Below are 18,284 nucleotides of genomic sequence, written 5' to 3'. Positions count from 1 at the left end.
CCATCATGGAACTCTGACTCAACTCAAAGTTAACTTCAATTATTTAATCAATCAATAGGCATTTATTAAGTAGTTAGTATTTATCTGAATGCCTAAGTTGCATTTTAAGTCATGATCAAGATAGCGCAAAAAAAATTTCCAAAGTCAAATATAATTTTGGAACTTTGCCAAAACCCAGAAAACTTTCTAGAAATGGTAATGGGTCAAGTGACTGCTTTAAGTGGAATTGCTTCTCACTACTTAGTTACTATTTACTGAATGCTTAAAACATGTCAGGCACTATAATCATTCTTACTATCACCTCCAGGAATTCTGAGATCACCTTTGTGATTTCAATTCTCTGCTAAGCCCCAGGAATTACCAAAGGTTATACAGCTAGTAAGTAGCCTGGGACTCAAACCCAGTCTCAATTTAAGAAATGTGGTGTTTTTGTTTTTTGTTTTATTTTTTTTTTAAGAAACGTGGTCTTAACCACCACTTTACAAAGCTAGCCTCTCCTGCCACTCTTTTAACAATGGTTATAGAAAATGTGAAACATCTGAAAGTTAGAAAATTAATAATTCATAAGAACTGATAAGCACTGACAGCTTTTTTTGTTTTGCACTACAGTTTAAGGATACTATCAGGTACTTGAATTTGTTGTCACTTACACAAATAATAAAAAGTATTTATGAGTTTCCTTGAGATACAATTTGTATAAAAATCGTCTTTCTTTAAAGATTTTAAGAACTTGTGGTTGTGTTTTTTTTTCTAATTTAGAAAGTCATTTTATTGTTTTTAAAAACTTAACCTGATAGAGAAACCAAAGACCACTTAATAATTATATTTTAACCAGTGTAATTAAAACCTATCTAGGTAGGGAGAGAAGAGGCAGAAAATAAACTGGAGCAAAAGCAGAAAATAGTGCAGGAAATCAGACACTTGCTCCTAGAGAAATCAAATATATTTAGCCCTAGTCAAAAGCTAGCTACATTCTAAAGTAATGTTTAGAATGATAGCATGCATGCAAAAGTTACTGATAAATGATAATCAAAGCTACCTTAAACAGTATCTCCTTCTTTGCCTCAATATTTTATTAAATGCCAAAAAAGAGTCACTAGGCTTCACAAAATCTAGTACTTTGCTTCATTAGTCAATCCAACCTCACATATGAGAAACTTCTCTACAAATTTGGAAGAACCAGATTAAAGTGAATGTGCAATAAAGAATAATGTCTTTCTAGTCATTGTAGCATAGAAAAGACTCCTAGTCTCTTGAGTCATAGAGTACACAGAAAAGAATGAAATATAAAAGGATTCCCAAAACAGTAGTGAGAAAAGGTTAAAATCTGATTTATTTAATATAATCCTTGTTTTAAATGATAGCTTCTGAAAAACTGTAGCTATCTGATGAGGCAAAAAAAAAAAAAATATATATATATATATATATTTATTTATTTATTTTAGTTGCTGCGACCCAGGCTTGTTAAAACAACAATACTTGAAGCCTAATATCCCATCTTTTTTTTTTCTTTTCTGACAAAGCTTAATGTAGGCTTTGTGACTATATAAAAAGCTCACATGTCAAATCTGACTATAAATGCAAATGAAGAGTTCTTTCTTGGGATCATGATCTCTAGAACACAAGGAGAAACAGTAAAAGGAACTTGGAATGGAAGATTTATCTTTAAAGTAAAGAAATTTATAAAATAAACCATCTAAAACATTTTTACAGGGACGCCTGGGTGGCTCAGCGGTTGAGCACCTGCCCCAGGCTCAGGGCGTGATCCGTAGTCTCAGGATCCGGTCCCACATCAGGCTCCCTGCATGGAGCCTGCTTCTCCCTCTGCCTGTGTCTCTCTCTACCCCCGCCCCCCCCCCCATGTCTCTCATGAATAAATAAATAAATAAATACAATCTTTTTTTTTTTTTTTTTAAACAAACATAGCCATAAGAAGGCTCAAAACCAGGAACCTGCATGATCATACCTAATGTTTTAAAAAGATCACTGGCTGCTGTGTAGAGCACGCACTATGCGGTTAAGAATGGAAGTTTGGAGGCTAGTTGCAAGTCCATGGAAGTCCTTGAGAAAGAATGGTGGCTGGGACTGAAATATTTGTGAAGGATGGGGTTAGATTTTGGATTCACAGGACTTGTTGATAGATCAGTAAGTCAAGAAATTAGGAGACAAATCAAGAATTACTAGCCAATTACTACGCAACTGGTGACAGGTGCTGCCAATTACTGAGATGGGGAACACTTCTGAAGATGTAGGTTTAAGGAGTGAAATCAAGAACTGTGTTTGGATTTGTTAAGACTGAGATGCCTGTTAAACTTTGATGAGATGATGAAGTGTTGGAAAAAAAAGTGCCAGGAGCTAGAGGAAGGTCAGAGCTGGAGATCAATTATTTGGAAGTCATTAACATATAGATGACATTTAAATCCATAAAACTAAATGAGTTCACCTGGAGAGAATGATTAGCTAGAGAAGGGAGCTGGGATCTCCAACATTCAAAGACCAGTCAAAAAAAGAGGATGGTCAGCAGAGGAGACTGAAAAAGAATGGGCAGAGACGTAGGAAGAAAATCAGCCAACTGTTTCCGTAACAGGAAGGAGTGGTTAACAGATTGGAATGCTGCTGAGGTCAGGTAAGGGAGGAACAGAGAGAGGACCAATGAAGGGACCTAGTCAGGTGCAATCTCAAGAGGTGTGACAGAGACAACCTAGAGTGAATTGAGCAGAGGATGGGAGGTAAAGAAGTAGACACTGCTTTTCAAACACATCCTTAAAACATAATCCTTCTCTCTTTAGGTGTACCCTTGAACAAAGACTTTACTGCAATTATTTGTTCACAGATCTGCCTGTTTGTAAAGCACAAGCACTTTCTTGATGGCAGGGACCATCCAGGACTTACTCAGCTTTTTATCTCTAGTGCATAGTTCTATGCCTGGCACGTGCCAGAAAATTACTAAGTGTTTGCTAAATGAATAAATGAATATTTGGCAGTTATAATTCTGACTCTTACCTCTTAATCTTAAAAAAAAAATCTTAAGATACTCAATTGAGTTTCTACTACATGTATATGTTTTCTGGTTCTGAGGCATCATGATTTCTGATAATGGAAATCAAAAGCAATGATACTAAGTTATTTTTAAACATGCCAACACTTAAGTTTCTAGGTAAGCATATCTAGATCCTTAAACATCTCAGTGAATCTTATCAGTAAATTTAAGCCTGGCTTCACCTTTGAATAAGTGGAAATTCTTCTAGACAAGATTATCTCCAAGGACCATGCAACCATACCTAGTCCATTAAAATGTATATGTATAACCAAAGCTTTATGAGGTCACATTATTTTTTTGTTTAATTTTTCCCAGTGAAACTAACAACAAAAAAGAGAATCAAAACACCAAAACAGAAATGGAGGTAAAGTGGAAGTGAACACATTGCCTCCTTTAAGGCCTCCAAAATAATTTCAAAATGATGTTGGAAATGTAAATTCAGGTACTTTATACAGTGTTACTTAATGTTTCTAGTCACTAGGGACAGAAAACACAGGTCTGATCTTCATGTTATAATCAAATTATATTTTCACATTATCTGTGCTTGATGATGGTCTTAAGTGCAATTTATAGAGGTTATTAAATAAAATCTATGAAAATATAAACAAAAAAATCTCTGCTCAAAACCAAAAATTTCTCCCACTTAATAATTTCAGCTTCCTCCCAAATATCACCAATCCCCCAAATTTTCATTCAAATGTCAAAGTTTATAGGATATGTGAACAATTTAGCACTGTTCTAGTCTAGTGTCAGACTCCCGAATATACTTCTTAAATATAAAACACCTAATCAAATCTAAGTCTCTTGGTCACCAAACAAAAGATTAAACATTTACTAAAATGGTACTCATCTTCTCTGTGCCCACCCCACTCTCCCAACTACTTCTGATTTCCCCTTTTTCTACCAAGAATACCTGTAGTCCTGAGGGCTAGAAATCTCAATTCAATCTTACTCCTTTAAAACCTGTTAAAGTCTAGAGACTGTATTCATCTCTAATGTCTTCCATAAGCATCCTAGTTTACTCTGGCCTGGAGTACATACTTCATCCTAACTTGTCTACTTCCTTCCAGATTCATGTTCTATTTATCATGCAACACTGAGGCCAGGATAATCCTAAAATACAGCTCAAATCACTTTATATTTCTATTCAGTGTCTTCCCAGTGTTGACAATAAAATTTAACCTTCTGTAATTTCCCTTTCCTCTCTTAAATTCAACTATATTTTTCTCCTATATTAACTTCAGGTTAAGTAGAATATGGTATTCCTTGGAATTCCTCAGACCCTGCTGTAACTTGTCTTTTTTTTCCTGCTGTAACTTTTCTAACGCTGTCCTTCCCTCTGCTGGAATTGTAGTCCCCCACCTAGTCCTTGCCTGCTAAAATCTTGCAAATATCCTTTAAGACCTGAGGATGCTTTTTAGACCAATAATATATAGGATCCCCAATAAGAAAGGACATTTATACCATTTGTCTAACTAGTTACTATAAAACCAGCAGCCAAATGCTCTGACTATAGAGTTCAATTCCGGGTGCTAATTTGACTCATGAATTTTAAGGAGCAGGCAGCCTAATTAATTATAAGATTCTCTCTTCTTATAGCCTATATTAAACTGCCAGCCACGGAAATGCTAGATTTGGCTTTTGTTGGCAAAGTATTAGTGAAGGCTCTTAAACTCGTTTTTCCTAAATATTTAACAGGGCTCTCAAAGGCTATAATGCCATGACAGAAATTATAAATAGGTAGGAAGAAAGAGAGGGTGAGAGCAAAAGAAAAGAAAGCAATTTTCCTTGGTAAATTTGAGCTGAGTTATGTCTTTTTTTTTTTCAGTTTCAATTTGGCTCTGGAAATATGGCTATTAATTACCATATTCTACTCCAGACCTGCTTTTCTACATTTTTGCATTAAGTCATGGAAAATGTAGTATGGAACTGAGATATGCAAGACAGTCAAATGTGGGGTAATATACACATCGTTTTCTTTATTCTAAAACTTAGCTGATCTTAAATGTACAAATGCCCAGATCATCACATTTCAGGGACATCTTTTCAAATACTCCAAATACATTTGGCCCAGTGGGCAAATACCTGACCTGGACTCTGGTGCCAGGCTCCTGAGCCTCTCTGTGGTCACTGCAAATTGTTAAAAATGACCCAGGATTGGTTCAGCTGAAATTCTAATTTTCCTCTGTTGGCTTTATCACAACTTACCTAGTAAGCACTGCCTTCATGAATTTTTTTTTTTTTTTTTTTTTTTTTACAAGTGCAAATGGAGCAAATGGAAAGGCTGGATCTGGTGATTGTCTTCCATAAGCTTTCCTGTAAATCATTCCAAGAATTATACGCCCCTTTCCTTTTAAACTCTTTTCTTGAACATGTTCCAATCCTTCACATATGTTCTTTCTTTCTCCTTCCAATTCGGGTGCCAAAGTTCCCTGTCTATCTTTTTAGGCAATCTGGCTACTGCTTTTCTCTGGGAGGAGCACTCTTCTTTGCACTGAGCACCTGATCATTTGAATAAAAATTCCAAACACTTAACTGCAACACGAGGTACAAATTTGACTTTACTCAATAAAAAGCATGTAAAATCAAGTTCAGCCTGAAGATGGGTCTAAGGTAGAAGTCAGTAAGATTAATGTTTTAAACTTAAACCTGGCAACAATTAAAAAGTGCAAGAAAAACAATGTGATGATGCAAACCTCTTTGTTTTGGTTAATAAACATGTCCTATGGCAGTGACAATTCTGTGCTGGCAGGTCTGGATCCTCAACTAATGCCTTAAGAACAGGGTCTTCTATATTTATAATGCAGATTATTGAACACATACACACTCAAAATTGTTTGAGGACAGGCAGAAAAATGGGAGATGAGAAAAAAGTTTAAGGTAGGAATCTTTTCTATGCCTTAAACCATAAATATAAAATCAAATGCTAAAAAGTTCACCTGGTAGAAAGACCAGTTAAGAGGAAATCACCTGCCTCATGATTTGTGGAATCAGTGATTTTAAAAGATCAAGTAACATACAAACGGAGCTATTGTGAAGGGCAGTAACTTTGGAGGTTTATGCTTTGATTGGAAATAACAGTATCGGGCAATACTGAGAGTTTTTCATGCAAAATTAAATGTAAGTGTATTTGTACAAAATTTCAAAACACTGTAATTTTCCTAGAAGACACGTATCAAAGAAGGAAAATTCATTTAAAGCCAATAATTAGAGTTGCCAAGAGAATATAACAGACACCTTCTTAAACACATCCGCTTTCTGATTTTAGGCATGGGGAATGTAAAGTCCCTGCCAAACACACCTATGCAAGGGTTTTTATGTAATAGGTAAACATGATGATATTATTTGAGCCACCATCTTCGAAACAGACTAAATATTAAAAAAAAAATAATTTGACAGGCTCAGCAACGACAGAATTTGATAACAGTTTGATATTTTTTCTTACTATAAACGTCAGAATAAGCCAGCTACACATTACTGAATTAGCTAAAATATATTGTAGAATCAAGAGCTTTAATTTTAAATACAGTTTTAGGATACATTTGGAAGAAATATGTAATTACAGTAATATATATTCACTTAAAGTATGCAGCGCTTATACAGACCACGCAATCACAAACATCAATTTAGGATGAATATAAAGTTGTAATTTGTAACTTTATTTAGCAACTTTCCTCTCATTTAAAATAACCTGTCTACAGTTCAAAAAAAAAAAAAAGTAGCTTTGCAATATATCCTAGGTATCTGTATTATTATGCCTAAATTTACTTTCCATTTGACACTTTTTAATATACGATCAATTTGAAACTGTTTCCGCATTCATATTGAGTGGAAAACAACTTTTAGGAGATACTTACTCCAATTCTAACTCCCATTCTTGGACTCAGAATTTCTCCTCTCTCCCCTACCCCTAATCCCTGTGTTGAAAGATTCTCAAGATAGCATTTTTCATTTCTCTAAAAATAGAAAACTTGAATAATGATGGTCAATTAGATTTGATTGTCTTTTGAAACAGTGAGGAATTGTTTCCAATTGAAGATTCTGTTTCTATGTACCATAATAACCTCATATACTAGTTAAATTAATTATATCTAAAGAACTTTTGCATTCTGCTTAAATCGTAGTTTACTAAAATCCCCGAATTTACCTCCCTGAAATCTTAGGTCAAGCGGATTAATTTAGAAGAGTAAATCTAGTGGGCAAAGTAATCTGAGTAAAAATAACTTTCTGATGCATAATTTAGGAAACTTGAAATTTCTGGCTCTTAGAAAGTCATCCAAATATGAGGAATAATAGTCATAACTTTGTACAGGCCAAAGTCAGTTGAAGGCCACCTGTCAAGCATCAACCTTCCTATCTGAGCACAGGAATGGTGGGGACAGTTTTCTATGAGTATTAAAGCCCAAAAAATAAAAAAATAAAAAAAAAATAAAGCCATTTTTCCTCAAGAGGGAATAGGCTTGACCACCAGAAACTTCTTCCCATTTGGCCAATATGTGCCAATGTATTTCTCAACAGCTGCTACAATTTCAAGTCCTGGGTCCTACTTCTGATAAGAGCGTAAGGTATAAAAAAAACCAAGTAAGTTATCTTCCTATTGGAAGATAAAAGCTTAGCCAGATGCTTACTGCTAGCAATTCCATGATGGGAGAGCCCTAGTCTGGCCTGAAAGGTCACGGAGAACACATCTGTAGGAGACTTAGCTGAACACACTAGAGTAAGTATGAACATTGCAGTCCCCTGAAAGGTCCCTCATTTCTTTTCCTACAGCCTCTTCCCACTTCTCAACCACCTGGGATTAATATTCTCACCCCAATTCCCGCTTTTCCAAGACCCTTAAAAAAAGTATTTTGTAGCTGAAATGACAGTGAGGCCTGTGGTCAGAAGCTGGTTAAGTCAGAAACAAAGCAGTGTCCAATTGCAAAGGCCCAGTCGGTTTATTTCTTCTTTCTCTTCTTTTTATTGTCACTGCTTCTGACACCAGCTTTTCAGGAGAAAAGGAATGCCAGGACTAACTGTCTACCTGGCTCCGCCCTCAGAAAGGTGGAAGGACTTGGAAAAGTCTTCTCCCTTTCTCTTCTCTGCTTCAATACGCAGTGACCAGACTCGTTAATTTGCATGCAGAGAGATGGAAAAACATAGTAATGACATTAATCGACAAAGAGGTAGTTAGGACCAAAAAAAAAAAAACAAAAACAAAAACAAAAAAAACCCCAACAAAACAAACCCCAAAACCCACTGACTTCAGTACCTTTGACTATAAAAAGTAAAAAGAAAAAGAATCAAGAACTAAATGGTGGGTTGAGAGAGAATTTTTGATCTCCTGTTTCTTGGAAGGTACTGGCATATAAACGTGAGGACTTTTGGAGTCAAAGTATTTTAACCTTAATCCCAAGCATATCGCACTAAAATGTAGAAGGCAGATACGAAGGTAGAAAAACAATTATCTCCTTTGTGGGCCTCAGCCTGGATTATTGAGCACTGGATGCTCCTGGCACCTCACTTTCCACCGGCACCATCCCTTCCCATTATGGGTCTCCTCACCGACCTCTTCCCTGCCAAGTGTAGAGCGTCTGTCAATTTTGCTGTAATCAATTGTACAGTTTGCCTTTTGTCCTCTCAAGGTGGTTGGTGACCTACTGTCCCCAGAGATGAATCTCCCTACGCTCCATGTGTCTGTCGGTCTCTGACTGAAAGTTGGCCTTCTCCTGCTGGCTTCTTCCTCTTCAGCCTGTGTGTTTTTCTCTTCACAACCCTGACCTACCTTCTTCCCAGTGTCATTCCTTCCCACGCCCTCCCTTTGGAACTGGCAAGCTTATCTCTCCATCTCGCAGGGCTGAGTTTCTCTCCATTGTCTGCATCTGTCCTTCTGCTTGCCTATCTGGCCTCCCCATATGGGCCTCCCACTCCATGCTGGTCCTGATCTCTCCCCGGCAGGTGTACCTGTCTGGGAGCAGTTACTGACATACGCAGTTTTTTTTTTTTTTTTAATTTATTTATGATAGTCACACACGGAGAGAGAGAGAGAGGCAGAGACACAGGCAGAGGGAGAAGCAGGCTCCATGCACCGGGAGCCCGACGTGGGATTCGATCCCGGGTCTCCAGGATCGTGCCCTGGGCCAAAGGCAGGCGCCAAACCGCTGCGCCACCCAGGGATCCCCTACACGCAGTTTTGTATTTCTGTTTCCTTGCGTTCCTATTAGCGGGTGCACACGCACTCCCCAGCCCCAAATGAGGCTTCTTGCCTGGATTTCTCAGTGCGTCTGAAGGTACTTCCCCCCGCCCCTGTGCACGAACGCCTCCCTCTCCCCCCAAGTCTGAGTGTTTTCCACCTTACACTTTTCTGGTGGATAACATACGTGCCCACTCAATTCTATGAGTGCCCTCCTGAGCAAGTCCACCTCCGCGCGCCTCTTGTATGTACACCTTACACCCTCAGGAGTCCATGTGCCTCCCTCTGCGCGCAGGGGGCCTCTCGCAAGAGGAGTCTCCCTTCACCCAGCTTCACAAGCTCCCACTGAAAACCACCAGGTTTCACACCTCTCTGGCAGCTCTGCTTCCAAAGCCGTCTTCCTTCTATGCATTTAAAGTACCTGGCACTAGTGGGAGCTCAACAGATGTTAATTCCGTTCTCCACTTTTTATCTGAATAACTATGTGAGTCTGCGTCCGGGTGTCCCTCTGTGCCTGTTTCAGTTAACTGAAGCATGTTGTCTCGGTATGGCCTGGACTGTCAGTGTGCCCCGTGGGGTGGCTTTTGTTTTTTTGTTTTGTCTGGCTTTGTTTTTTGCTTTTTTCCTCCCTCCTCTCAGTTGTAAGCGTTACCGATCTCTCGGCGGGTCTCTATCCCTCCGCTTTATACATCCATACGCTTCCTGTCCGTAAGCGGCTTCCCCAGGCACACTGGGTCGTGGCGTGTCTTCTCGGGTCTCTCCCTCCCTACCCTCCTCCGCCGCTTGTTAAATGCCATGATTTTTTTTCCCTCCCCCAACGAGAAGACGCGTTTCTACGGCTTGTCCTCCGGCGGCGGCGGCCCGCGTGCGTCTCTAGGAGCCCCAGCCGTCCTGGAGCCGTGTTAGGCGTACGCGGGGGGCTCTCCCGAGCGCGGGGTGCACGGGGGGCCGAGACCCGGGGCTCTGCCCCGCACGCCGCGGACCCATCCCCTCCCCCCCGCCCCGCGTCCTCATCCGTCGCGCCGGGCGGGCGCGAGCCCGAGACACAGCCGGTGTCTGGGTCCGAGGAGCCTCCGCGGACCTTTGTGTCGCTCCCGGGGGGAGCGCGGGGTGTGTGTGTGTGGTTCTCCGGGGCACGGTGCTGGTCCCTCTCCGGGGTCCCCGAGTTTCTGCGGGTACAAGGCGTGCCCCCCGCCCGGCGCTGTACCTGCGGCCCCAAGTCCTTGGAGCGCAAGGTGCGTCCCGCCTCCGCGGCCGGCGCAGCGCCCGCCCCGCTCCCCCCTCCGTCCCAGAGCGCGGAGTCATCTCCGCCGGCTCTCGAGGGCTCCCCTCCCGCCCCGGGACGCGCAGCGCCAGGAAACCCGCGGGCGCCGTCGGAAAGTCCCGCAGCGGCGGCGCGGCCGGGCCAGGGCTGCGGCCGCCTCGGCCCTGCCGCCAGGGGCCGCCCGCCCGCCCGCCCGCCTCCCGACGCCCCGGCGCCCGGCCGGCCCGGGACGGCGGCGTCAGCGACCCTGCCCGGCCCTGCCCGGCCCTGCCCCGCCGGCCTCGCCGCCGCCGCCGGGAGCGCCGGGAGCGCCGGGAGCGCCGGGAGCCACGGCTCGGCGGCCCCGAGCCCCGGGAGGCGCGGGCGCCCCGGCCGGCCCGCTCACCTTGCGGCCCTGGTAGGTCTCCAGCGCGCGGATCGCCGTCTCGGTGAGCTTCACATGCAGCACCGTGATGTTGTCCTGTCCCAGCCGCCCGCACGACAGCCCGTAGCGCTGCTCCTCCCGCAGGCCCGCCGCCCCCCCCGCCGCCATCTTAAACTCCCCGGGGTGCCGGCGCCGACGCCGCTCGGGCTTCAGCCTCCACTGCGGCCGCGGCTGCCTGGGCTTCTGCAGCCGCCGCCACAGCTACGGCCATCCCGCTGCTGACGTACTATCATATACTGCGCGCAGCCAGACCTCGGGCTGCCACCGCCGCCGCCGGCCCCGCCCCCGGGCGCTGGCCCCGCCCCCGGGCCCGTCCCATTGGCCGCGCTCCCCCTCGGGACCGCCTTCATTGGCCGCCCTCCACCCTCCCGGGGGCGGGGCCCAAAGTCGCCGGAGTTTCGCTCCCGGGACGGGACGTCCGAGGTGAGAGAGGCTGACGTCGAGGTGACGCGCCAACTTAATCACATCTGACGTCACGCGTGGTCGTCTGGGCTCGCGGGCCGCGATTGGCCAGGCTGGCCCGGGGGCTCCCCGGCTAATTGGGTGTCCAGGTGGCCTGGCCTGGTAACCTGGACTCGGAGCCCCGCCCGCTGGGGGGAGAGTAGTGGAGACCCGGGGGAGTAGGGGAGTCTTCCTGCCCGGCTGGCGCCTGGAGAGGAGGACACCCCCACCCTCCACCCCACCCCCACCCCCACCCCCAGAGTGTGACCAAGTAAGCCCTTCGTCCCCCGACGGTCGCGGACGCTTGTGGAGCTTGGTGTGTGCGTGTGAGGCAGGGCGAGGTAGGCGGAGTCCCTGGAGAGCATCTTCTCCAAACTCCGTTTAGTGTTGGAGGGCCGGTGACATTGGGGAGCACGCCCTTCTTGGGCGTCTCACCCGAACCTTGAAATTAGCGAGCCGCCCCTAGGCTTTGGGGGCTGCGCTGGAACACGGGGAGCCCCCGAGGTACAGCACCCAAGGCGTACGTGCCTTTGCTGTGCCGGGCACGGCGCGATGGAAAAAGGGAACTTCTAGGTCTTTCCCACTGTGTGCCCGGCTCTGACCCCAGAGGGACAAATCCCGTCGCTCCGGGGCTCGCCCCAGGGCCAGAGTTGGGTCTTTTTATGGGATGTGTGGAGTATGATCCTTTCCGAGGACCATTTGAGAGTAGAACTGGGATTGACCTAAATTCAGAGAAACGTCGACACCTGTCGTTCTTCGGTTTCTGCTTGAGCTCTGCTCACTTCGCTTTACATGGATGTGGGAAGGCCCAGCTCCGAGGCTCCGCGGAGGGGGCGAGGGCGTGCTGGCCGGGCAGGCGTGGCTAAGCCCCGAGCCTCGTCGGGAGCCCCCTTCAGGCGGTGCTTGCGTGGCCAGACAGGCTTCCTGTCGGGGAGGACGAATTAACCAGGTGATGCAGAACACCAGGGAGAAAGAAAGCATTGGAAGGATCGAAACCCTTACAAGGCAGTATGTACAAAAAAAAAAAAAAAAAAAAAATTGTTTCCCCCAGATTGAAACCCTTGCTGCGTTTTATAGGGATTCCCTAGAAAAATGGAAAGGCTTTTAAGCAGTAGTGCCCATCCTTTTAAATTGGGTAGGGCTGAGATTTTCCCCAAAGATCCAAGTGGGAGTTGTTTTTTTTTTTAACGATTCATCCCCCCCTCACCCCCCCCCCCATCAATCCCTTCCCCATCCTACAGATACACCGCCTCTTGATTCTGCCCCGTGAGCATCGAATGTGTGTAATAGGAATTATAGAACTAATTCTCCGTCCACCGAGTATGGGGTAAGTGGAAACATCTGTATTAGCTGCTGGTTACATCACAGGAGACCATTTTTTTTTAAGTTGACAATTTGCATACACTGGAATTTGCTAGCTGTTAAGACGTGATTAACACGTGTCAATTCCGTTGACTAGAGTGTAAATTACCTTAAATGCATTGACTAAAGAAATTAAGGTTAATTGTCAGGTTTGATCGGGTTGGTAGTGAAATGAAATAGACAGGCCAAAAAAAAGAAAAAAAAAGAAAAGAAATAGGCCAGGCAAAAGTCGGTGGAGGCAGGCTTTTTTTTTTTTTTTTTAACGTTTTATTTATTTATGAGAGACACAGAGGCAGAGACACACACAGGCAGAGGGAGAAGCAGGCTCCATGCAGGGAGCCCGACGTGGGCCTGGATCCCCGGACTCCAGGTCACGCCCTGGGCTGAAGGCGGCGCCAACCCCCCCAGCCACCTGGCTGCCCTGTGGGAGGCAGGCTTTTAATGGACGCGCTGTCCGGTGAGGTACGGGGGCCGCAAGGGGGTGAGACAGGGGAATCGGGCTTTATATTTATTTTTAAAGATTTTTAAATTTTTTTATTTATTCATGAGAGACACAGAGAGGCAGGCCCCATGCATGGGGCCGGATGCAGGACTCGATTCTGGGGCTCCAGGATCAGGCCCTGGGCCGAAGGCGGCGCTAAAGCGCTGAGGCCCATCCCCACCCTAATCCCCCCCGCCCTAAATGCGGGCTTTATAAGGGAGGGTAAGGGGTTGTGTCTATGTGGGGTGATAGGTTTTGGGGCGTATTACTGGCGGAATCGTATTACTGGCGGAATCGGTATGGGGCGATAACTGCCCATGCCCTTATATGGGGCCTGGGTAAGGTGCGGTTCCGTCTCCTGCTAGCTCCCGTTGTCCCATGATGACATGTCCTTGGGGGTCTGCTGGTGGCGGGAAAGTCCTGAGGCGGGGGTGACAAGATGGAGGGTCCGCCGCCATATTGTTGGTGCCCCCCTCCCCCGGTCCCCCTCGATCCCGCCGGCCCAGCAGTAGTCACAAAAAATGTCTTCCTTGAATTATTCTTTCCTCATGTTTGCTCTACTTTAATAGAGAAGGACTGACCGCATAGCTAAGACCCTAATTATTTTGGTGTGTGTGGGGGTGGGGTGGGGGGCGGGAAGGAGGCATCTGACCAGAACAAGCAGAAGCTATATCTCATTACTTTTCTGGTGAAAGTGGGTAAATCCCTGCCCACATGTCACGTTGGTCTGTTACTCAGGCCTTGTGATGACACCCAAGGAATGGGATAGGATCAAGGATGGTTTGTCACTGCCCTTTTTGGGAAAAATATGACTTTATGTATGATCAGCACCTTAGTAGTAGTTGATTTTCTTAATTGTGGTGGGAAAATTTCTCAGGTCCTATTTCAGTGGGTTACATAATCTTTCACTGGGCGATATCTTATTATAGTGAGTTATTGTTTGTTTATAGCTTTCCTCTTTTGAGCTTTTCAGCTGAGGAAGGAAGCAATGATCAGGTGCAAAGTAGTACAGTCCTCTAGTAGTGCGTGTCTTCATTACATAGTACACCTCAGGCCCACCTGAATCAGAGGAGCAAGTTGTGATGCTCATGCGGGTAATTCGTGTGGAGGGATCTGATGAAAGTTGCTCTTTGGGAAGTTTTACAGTTTAGAGATATTTTTTGTATCATTCAGAGTAAATAACAATTATTGAATGCCAATTAAGTGTAAAATGCTGTGGATTTTAAAATTAAACTGTGTAGTCTCTTATTTAAAGGAATGTTCTGTAGGATTATGGCAAATGAACCAAAGGACTCTAAGCAGAGCAGTTAGAGAACTAGAAAATGCTAGTTTGGGGGATTAGTGGTGATTAGCTCAAAAATATAAGAAAAAGAAGTCTGGACAGGTTTTGTAGAGGTGGTTGGACTCAAATATCTCTGGAGGGCTGAGTGGATTCTAGATAAGTAGAGGTGGTATAGATGGGGAGAGGCCAACTGAAATGATCAGAATGATTATGCTAGCTGAACCCTTTCATTTTATGAGTGAGTAAACTGAGGCATTGTTCATTCAAAAACAACCTGTTTAACCTATTACAACCGGGAGAGGTAAGTCTCTAATTGAGACTTCCTCTTCTAGTCACTGTATACATTAAATAGTCTTTTGGAATTAATAATGAGAAGAAATAAGTCTTATATGATAATTCAGCACAAGGAAAAGGCAAAATAGACTGACATAGGGTCTGCTCCATTTGTGATATCTAGTGTACAAAATGGGCAAAGGACTATGAACATCTGTCTTTGCTGGTCTTCAAATGGTGTGCCACCCCTTATTCCTGGTTGCCATGTATATAATGACCATTTTTCACTTCTCCTTTGGAGCTGAGCTCACTAGTTCAGATGCCTTCAGGGGCTATTAAGTACTCAAAATAAATGAAACGGGCCAGACGGTGCCACAGGGATTGAAGGTGCTGGACTGTGGTAAGCTGAGGGTGTCTAAAGGGTTTAGCAAATTTCCTGGTCCAGCTGATTGTTGCAAGGTGAACATGCAGGGGCCCAGTGTTGTCCAGTCTTCTAATTTTTAAAGAAAGCTGGAAATCACAGATTTTACGTGAGCTTTCTGATTTTTACTTGTTGGCATCCTATCTGAAATTTGCCATAAACATTTTGTGGACATAAAAAACCTCATTGTGCCTGAGTTAACCCCAGCTTTCTAGTTCTCAACCTCTGCTTTAGTGATTTCCAGTGCACAAGGCTGTTCTGTCTTATACTTGTCTTAGTAGTTTTGTTTTTCTTAAAGCTGCCTGTAAAAAAGTCCTGCTAATGTCTTCATATAATGCATTGGCTTCTGTTAGGAAAAGAGAACACGAAATCTTATAGAGTTACAGCAGGAACTCTCTGGCAATTCTTTTTCCACATGGAAATTCTTTCTCCCTGGAATTCTCTCTCCTTGATGGCTCCGTCCCCATTGGGTTTGACCTTGTACCATTATACTTTCAGTTCTGTGCAAAAAAAATCTCCTCCTTTCCTTTGACACAAGTTAAATGGGAGTTTGATAGTTTTAAAAGAAATTCACTGAATATTTATAGAGAATAAAAGTGCAATACCTACAAGAAAAGCACGTAAATATTTATTGCCTAAACACAGATTTTAAGCTAAACAATTATTGTAAACCTGTGATTATTATTTACTTCACTCCATTTAAGTATAAGAAATGTCACATTGTGTTATCATCTTAATTATTATTTTTGCTAAATCTGACTCTGAGGTTGCCATCTCACTGTATGGTAGAACAGTAAATCCAGAGGTGCTACAAAGGTCCCAGAATATATGAGGAAGATTGTCTGGTCTATTCCATCACTGCTGATATTATCCACTGGAAGCTCAAGAATTTCCCTTTAGGAATGGTTTGTGATTGCGTGTAATCTAGGTAGAAGGAACCAGATGACCTGAATTGAAACTGGGCTTACGTAAAAAACATACTGGTTTTATTATTATTATTTTTTAAGATTTTATTTATTTATTCATGAGAGACACAGGCAGAGGGAGAAGCAGGCTCCATGCAGGAAGCCTGATGCAGGACTCGATCCCGGGACTCTAGGATCACATCCTGAGCTGAAGGCAGGCGCTAAACCACTGAGCCACCCAGGGATCCCCATACTGGTTTTATTTAGATTGTGTGTTTGTTTGGTAGTGAGGTTGACAGTGGCACTGATGGAGATTATGAGAAAGGAGGCTGAAACTTTTTAAGTACTGCTTGGCACAAAACATTTCATGGTGGTAGTCTACATGATTTCTTGGAAGGTATAGCACATCTGGGAACTTTTCCGAGACTGGCAGCTTTGGGTATCGAATCTAGCCTCTCTCTCCAGGTGTGCACTTTCTAGGGATGGTGAAAAGACAGTGGACTTGATTTGCATTCTTCCTGGAATTGGCATCCTTTGCCCTTCCTAATCCTGGGGAAGCTATCCTGACTCTAGACTTCCACCTCTACACTCTCTTAGTCTCTAAAGTTTTTTTCTCTTCTTAGGACAGTCTGATTCTTTTCAAAAATTATGATATGGGAGTAAGGAAACTATCCCCACCCCCCACCCCTCCCCCCACACACCCATACCCATGTTTTCATCCTCCCCTCCAGTTCAGATCCCTTCTTTACTCTTGGTGGAGCTGAGTAGAGAAGGCTAGGTGAGTAGAGCTATCGTTTATTTTTTCAAATGTATCAAAAACACAACTCTGGCTTCCTAAGATGGTAGTACTCAGTACTCACTAACACTTCTTTGGCCTTCTTTCCCTCTTTATTGTTTGCCTTTCCCTACTTGAGGAGCAGTCTTGGGCAAGTTGTACAATTCTTTGAAAGCAAAAGACTCTGGTTGAATTCTCCTGCATGCCAAGAAAGTTCTCCTTTCCATGCTGATTGAGAAACTTGTCCTGTCCATAGAATTGCACACGATAGTGACCAAAGTATCCCTTTCTTGCACATAATAATTATTTTTATGGCTTTTCATTGTAATGCAAGGTGCCCTGAAAGGTGTTAAATAAGTTCTGAGAATGGGAAGAGTACTAATGGTGACTTCTGTCTTGTTTTGTACTAAAAAAGAACACATGTATTTAAATAAACTGAGGACATGGGAAGACCAGAGGAGACAAAATACCTCTTCAGCTTCTCACTTATAAACATGCTAATGGTGAGCCAAATGCCATCAATATTAAGAACGATATTGATAATAATAGCTTTTCTTTTTAAAAAAGATTTTATTTTCAAGTAATCTCTATACCCAGCGTGGAGCTTGAACTCACAACCTCGAGATCAAGAGCTGTACACTCCATTGACTGAGCCAACCAAGTGCCCCAGTAATAGCTTATTCTTGATGGAACTTTACAGTTTAAAAGCATCCAAGTTACATTGTCTCTGACTTTTCTCTCTACTCTGTGAGGTAGCTTTTGTTTTGTATTGATTTTACCTTTGAGGTAACTGAGACTCACAAAGACTGTGTATCACCCAGTTGTTAAGTGACAGAGCTTGTTCCAACCTAAGATTTTATTTTCCAAATCTAGCACTTCTATCTTTGAACATAGCTCTAAGGTCTGAGGAATTATACTGAATGCTCAGGTTGTCACAGTAAAATTATTAAAGAGAAAAGTGGGGGCATCTGGGTGGCTGAGTAGGTTGAGTGTCTGACTCTTTTTTTTTTTTTTAATTTATTTATTTATTCAGAGAGAGAGAAAGGAGGCAGAGACACAGGCAGAGGGAAGAAGCAGGCTCCATGCAGGGCAACCCAATGTGGGACTTGATCCTGGGCCTCCAGGACCACACCCCGGGCTGCAGGCGGCGCTAAACCGCTGCCCGAGTGTCTGACTCTTGAATTTAGGTCAGACCATGGTCTCAGGATTGGGAGATCAAACCTTGTACCACCTCCATGCTCGTTGCAGAGTCTGCTTGAGATTCTCTCCCCCCCACACCCCATCCCTACTCATGCTCTCTTTTTCTCAAATGAATAAATAAAATCTTAATTTTTTTTTTAAATGGCTGGTTCTACCATTTTGAGTTGCTTAGGGATTGGTTTTGTTATTGATCTTGAAAGTAAGACTAAGTGATTTGAATCCCCTCCACACCCCCACACAAATA

General features: G+C 43.8%; 2 protein-coding genes across 26 annotated transcripts in view; one reads left to right on the top strand and one right to left on the bottom strand.

Moving 5' to 3' along the window:
* Positions 1-11,148, bottom strand: part of ELL2 (elongation factor for RNA polymerase II 2) — a 73,068-nt gene extending 61,920 nt beyond the window's left edge. For both annotated transcript variants that reach the window (XM_077864036.1, XM_077864040.1), the window contains exon 1: positions 10,862-11,148. In XM_077864036.1, coding sequence (XP_077720162.1) covers positions 10,862-11,008 — 147 coding nt within the window. In that variant the 5' untranslated portion in view covers positions 11,009-11,148. The remainder of the gene's footprint in view (positions 1-10,861) is intronic.
* The window catches only part of LOC144292990 (uncharacterized), a 329,341-nt gene continuing 313,707 nt past the window's right edge, over positions 2,651-18,284 (top strand). For 11 of the 24 annotated variants that reach the window (XR_013360458.1, XR_013360435.1, XR_013360441.1 and 8 more), the window contains exons 1-2: positions 11,691-12,290; positions 12,583-12,668. Coding sequence is in view for 6 of the 24 variants with exons in the window: in XM_077864072.1 (XP_077720198.1) it covers positions 12,138-12,290; positions 12,583-12,668 (239 nt within the window). In the remaining 18 variants the exon portion in view is untranslated. The other 13 variants (XR_013360490.1, XR_013360560.1, XR_013360541.1 and 10 more) reach the window with 9 other exon arrangements.

Source organism: Canis aureus, chromosome 2 (assembly GCF_053574225.1).
Source record: "Canis aureus isolate CA01 chromosome 2, VMU_Caureus_v.1.0, whole genome shotgun sequence".
Lineage (NCBI taxonomy): Eukaryota > Metazoa > Chordata > Mammalia > Carnivora > Canidae > Canis > Canis aureus.
Note: the sequence above shows the minus strand (reverse complement) of the source record. Positions and strands in the feature narration are given on the sequence as shown.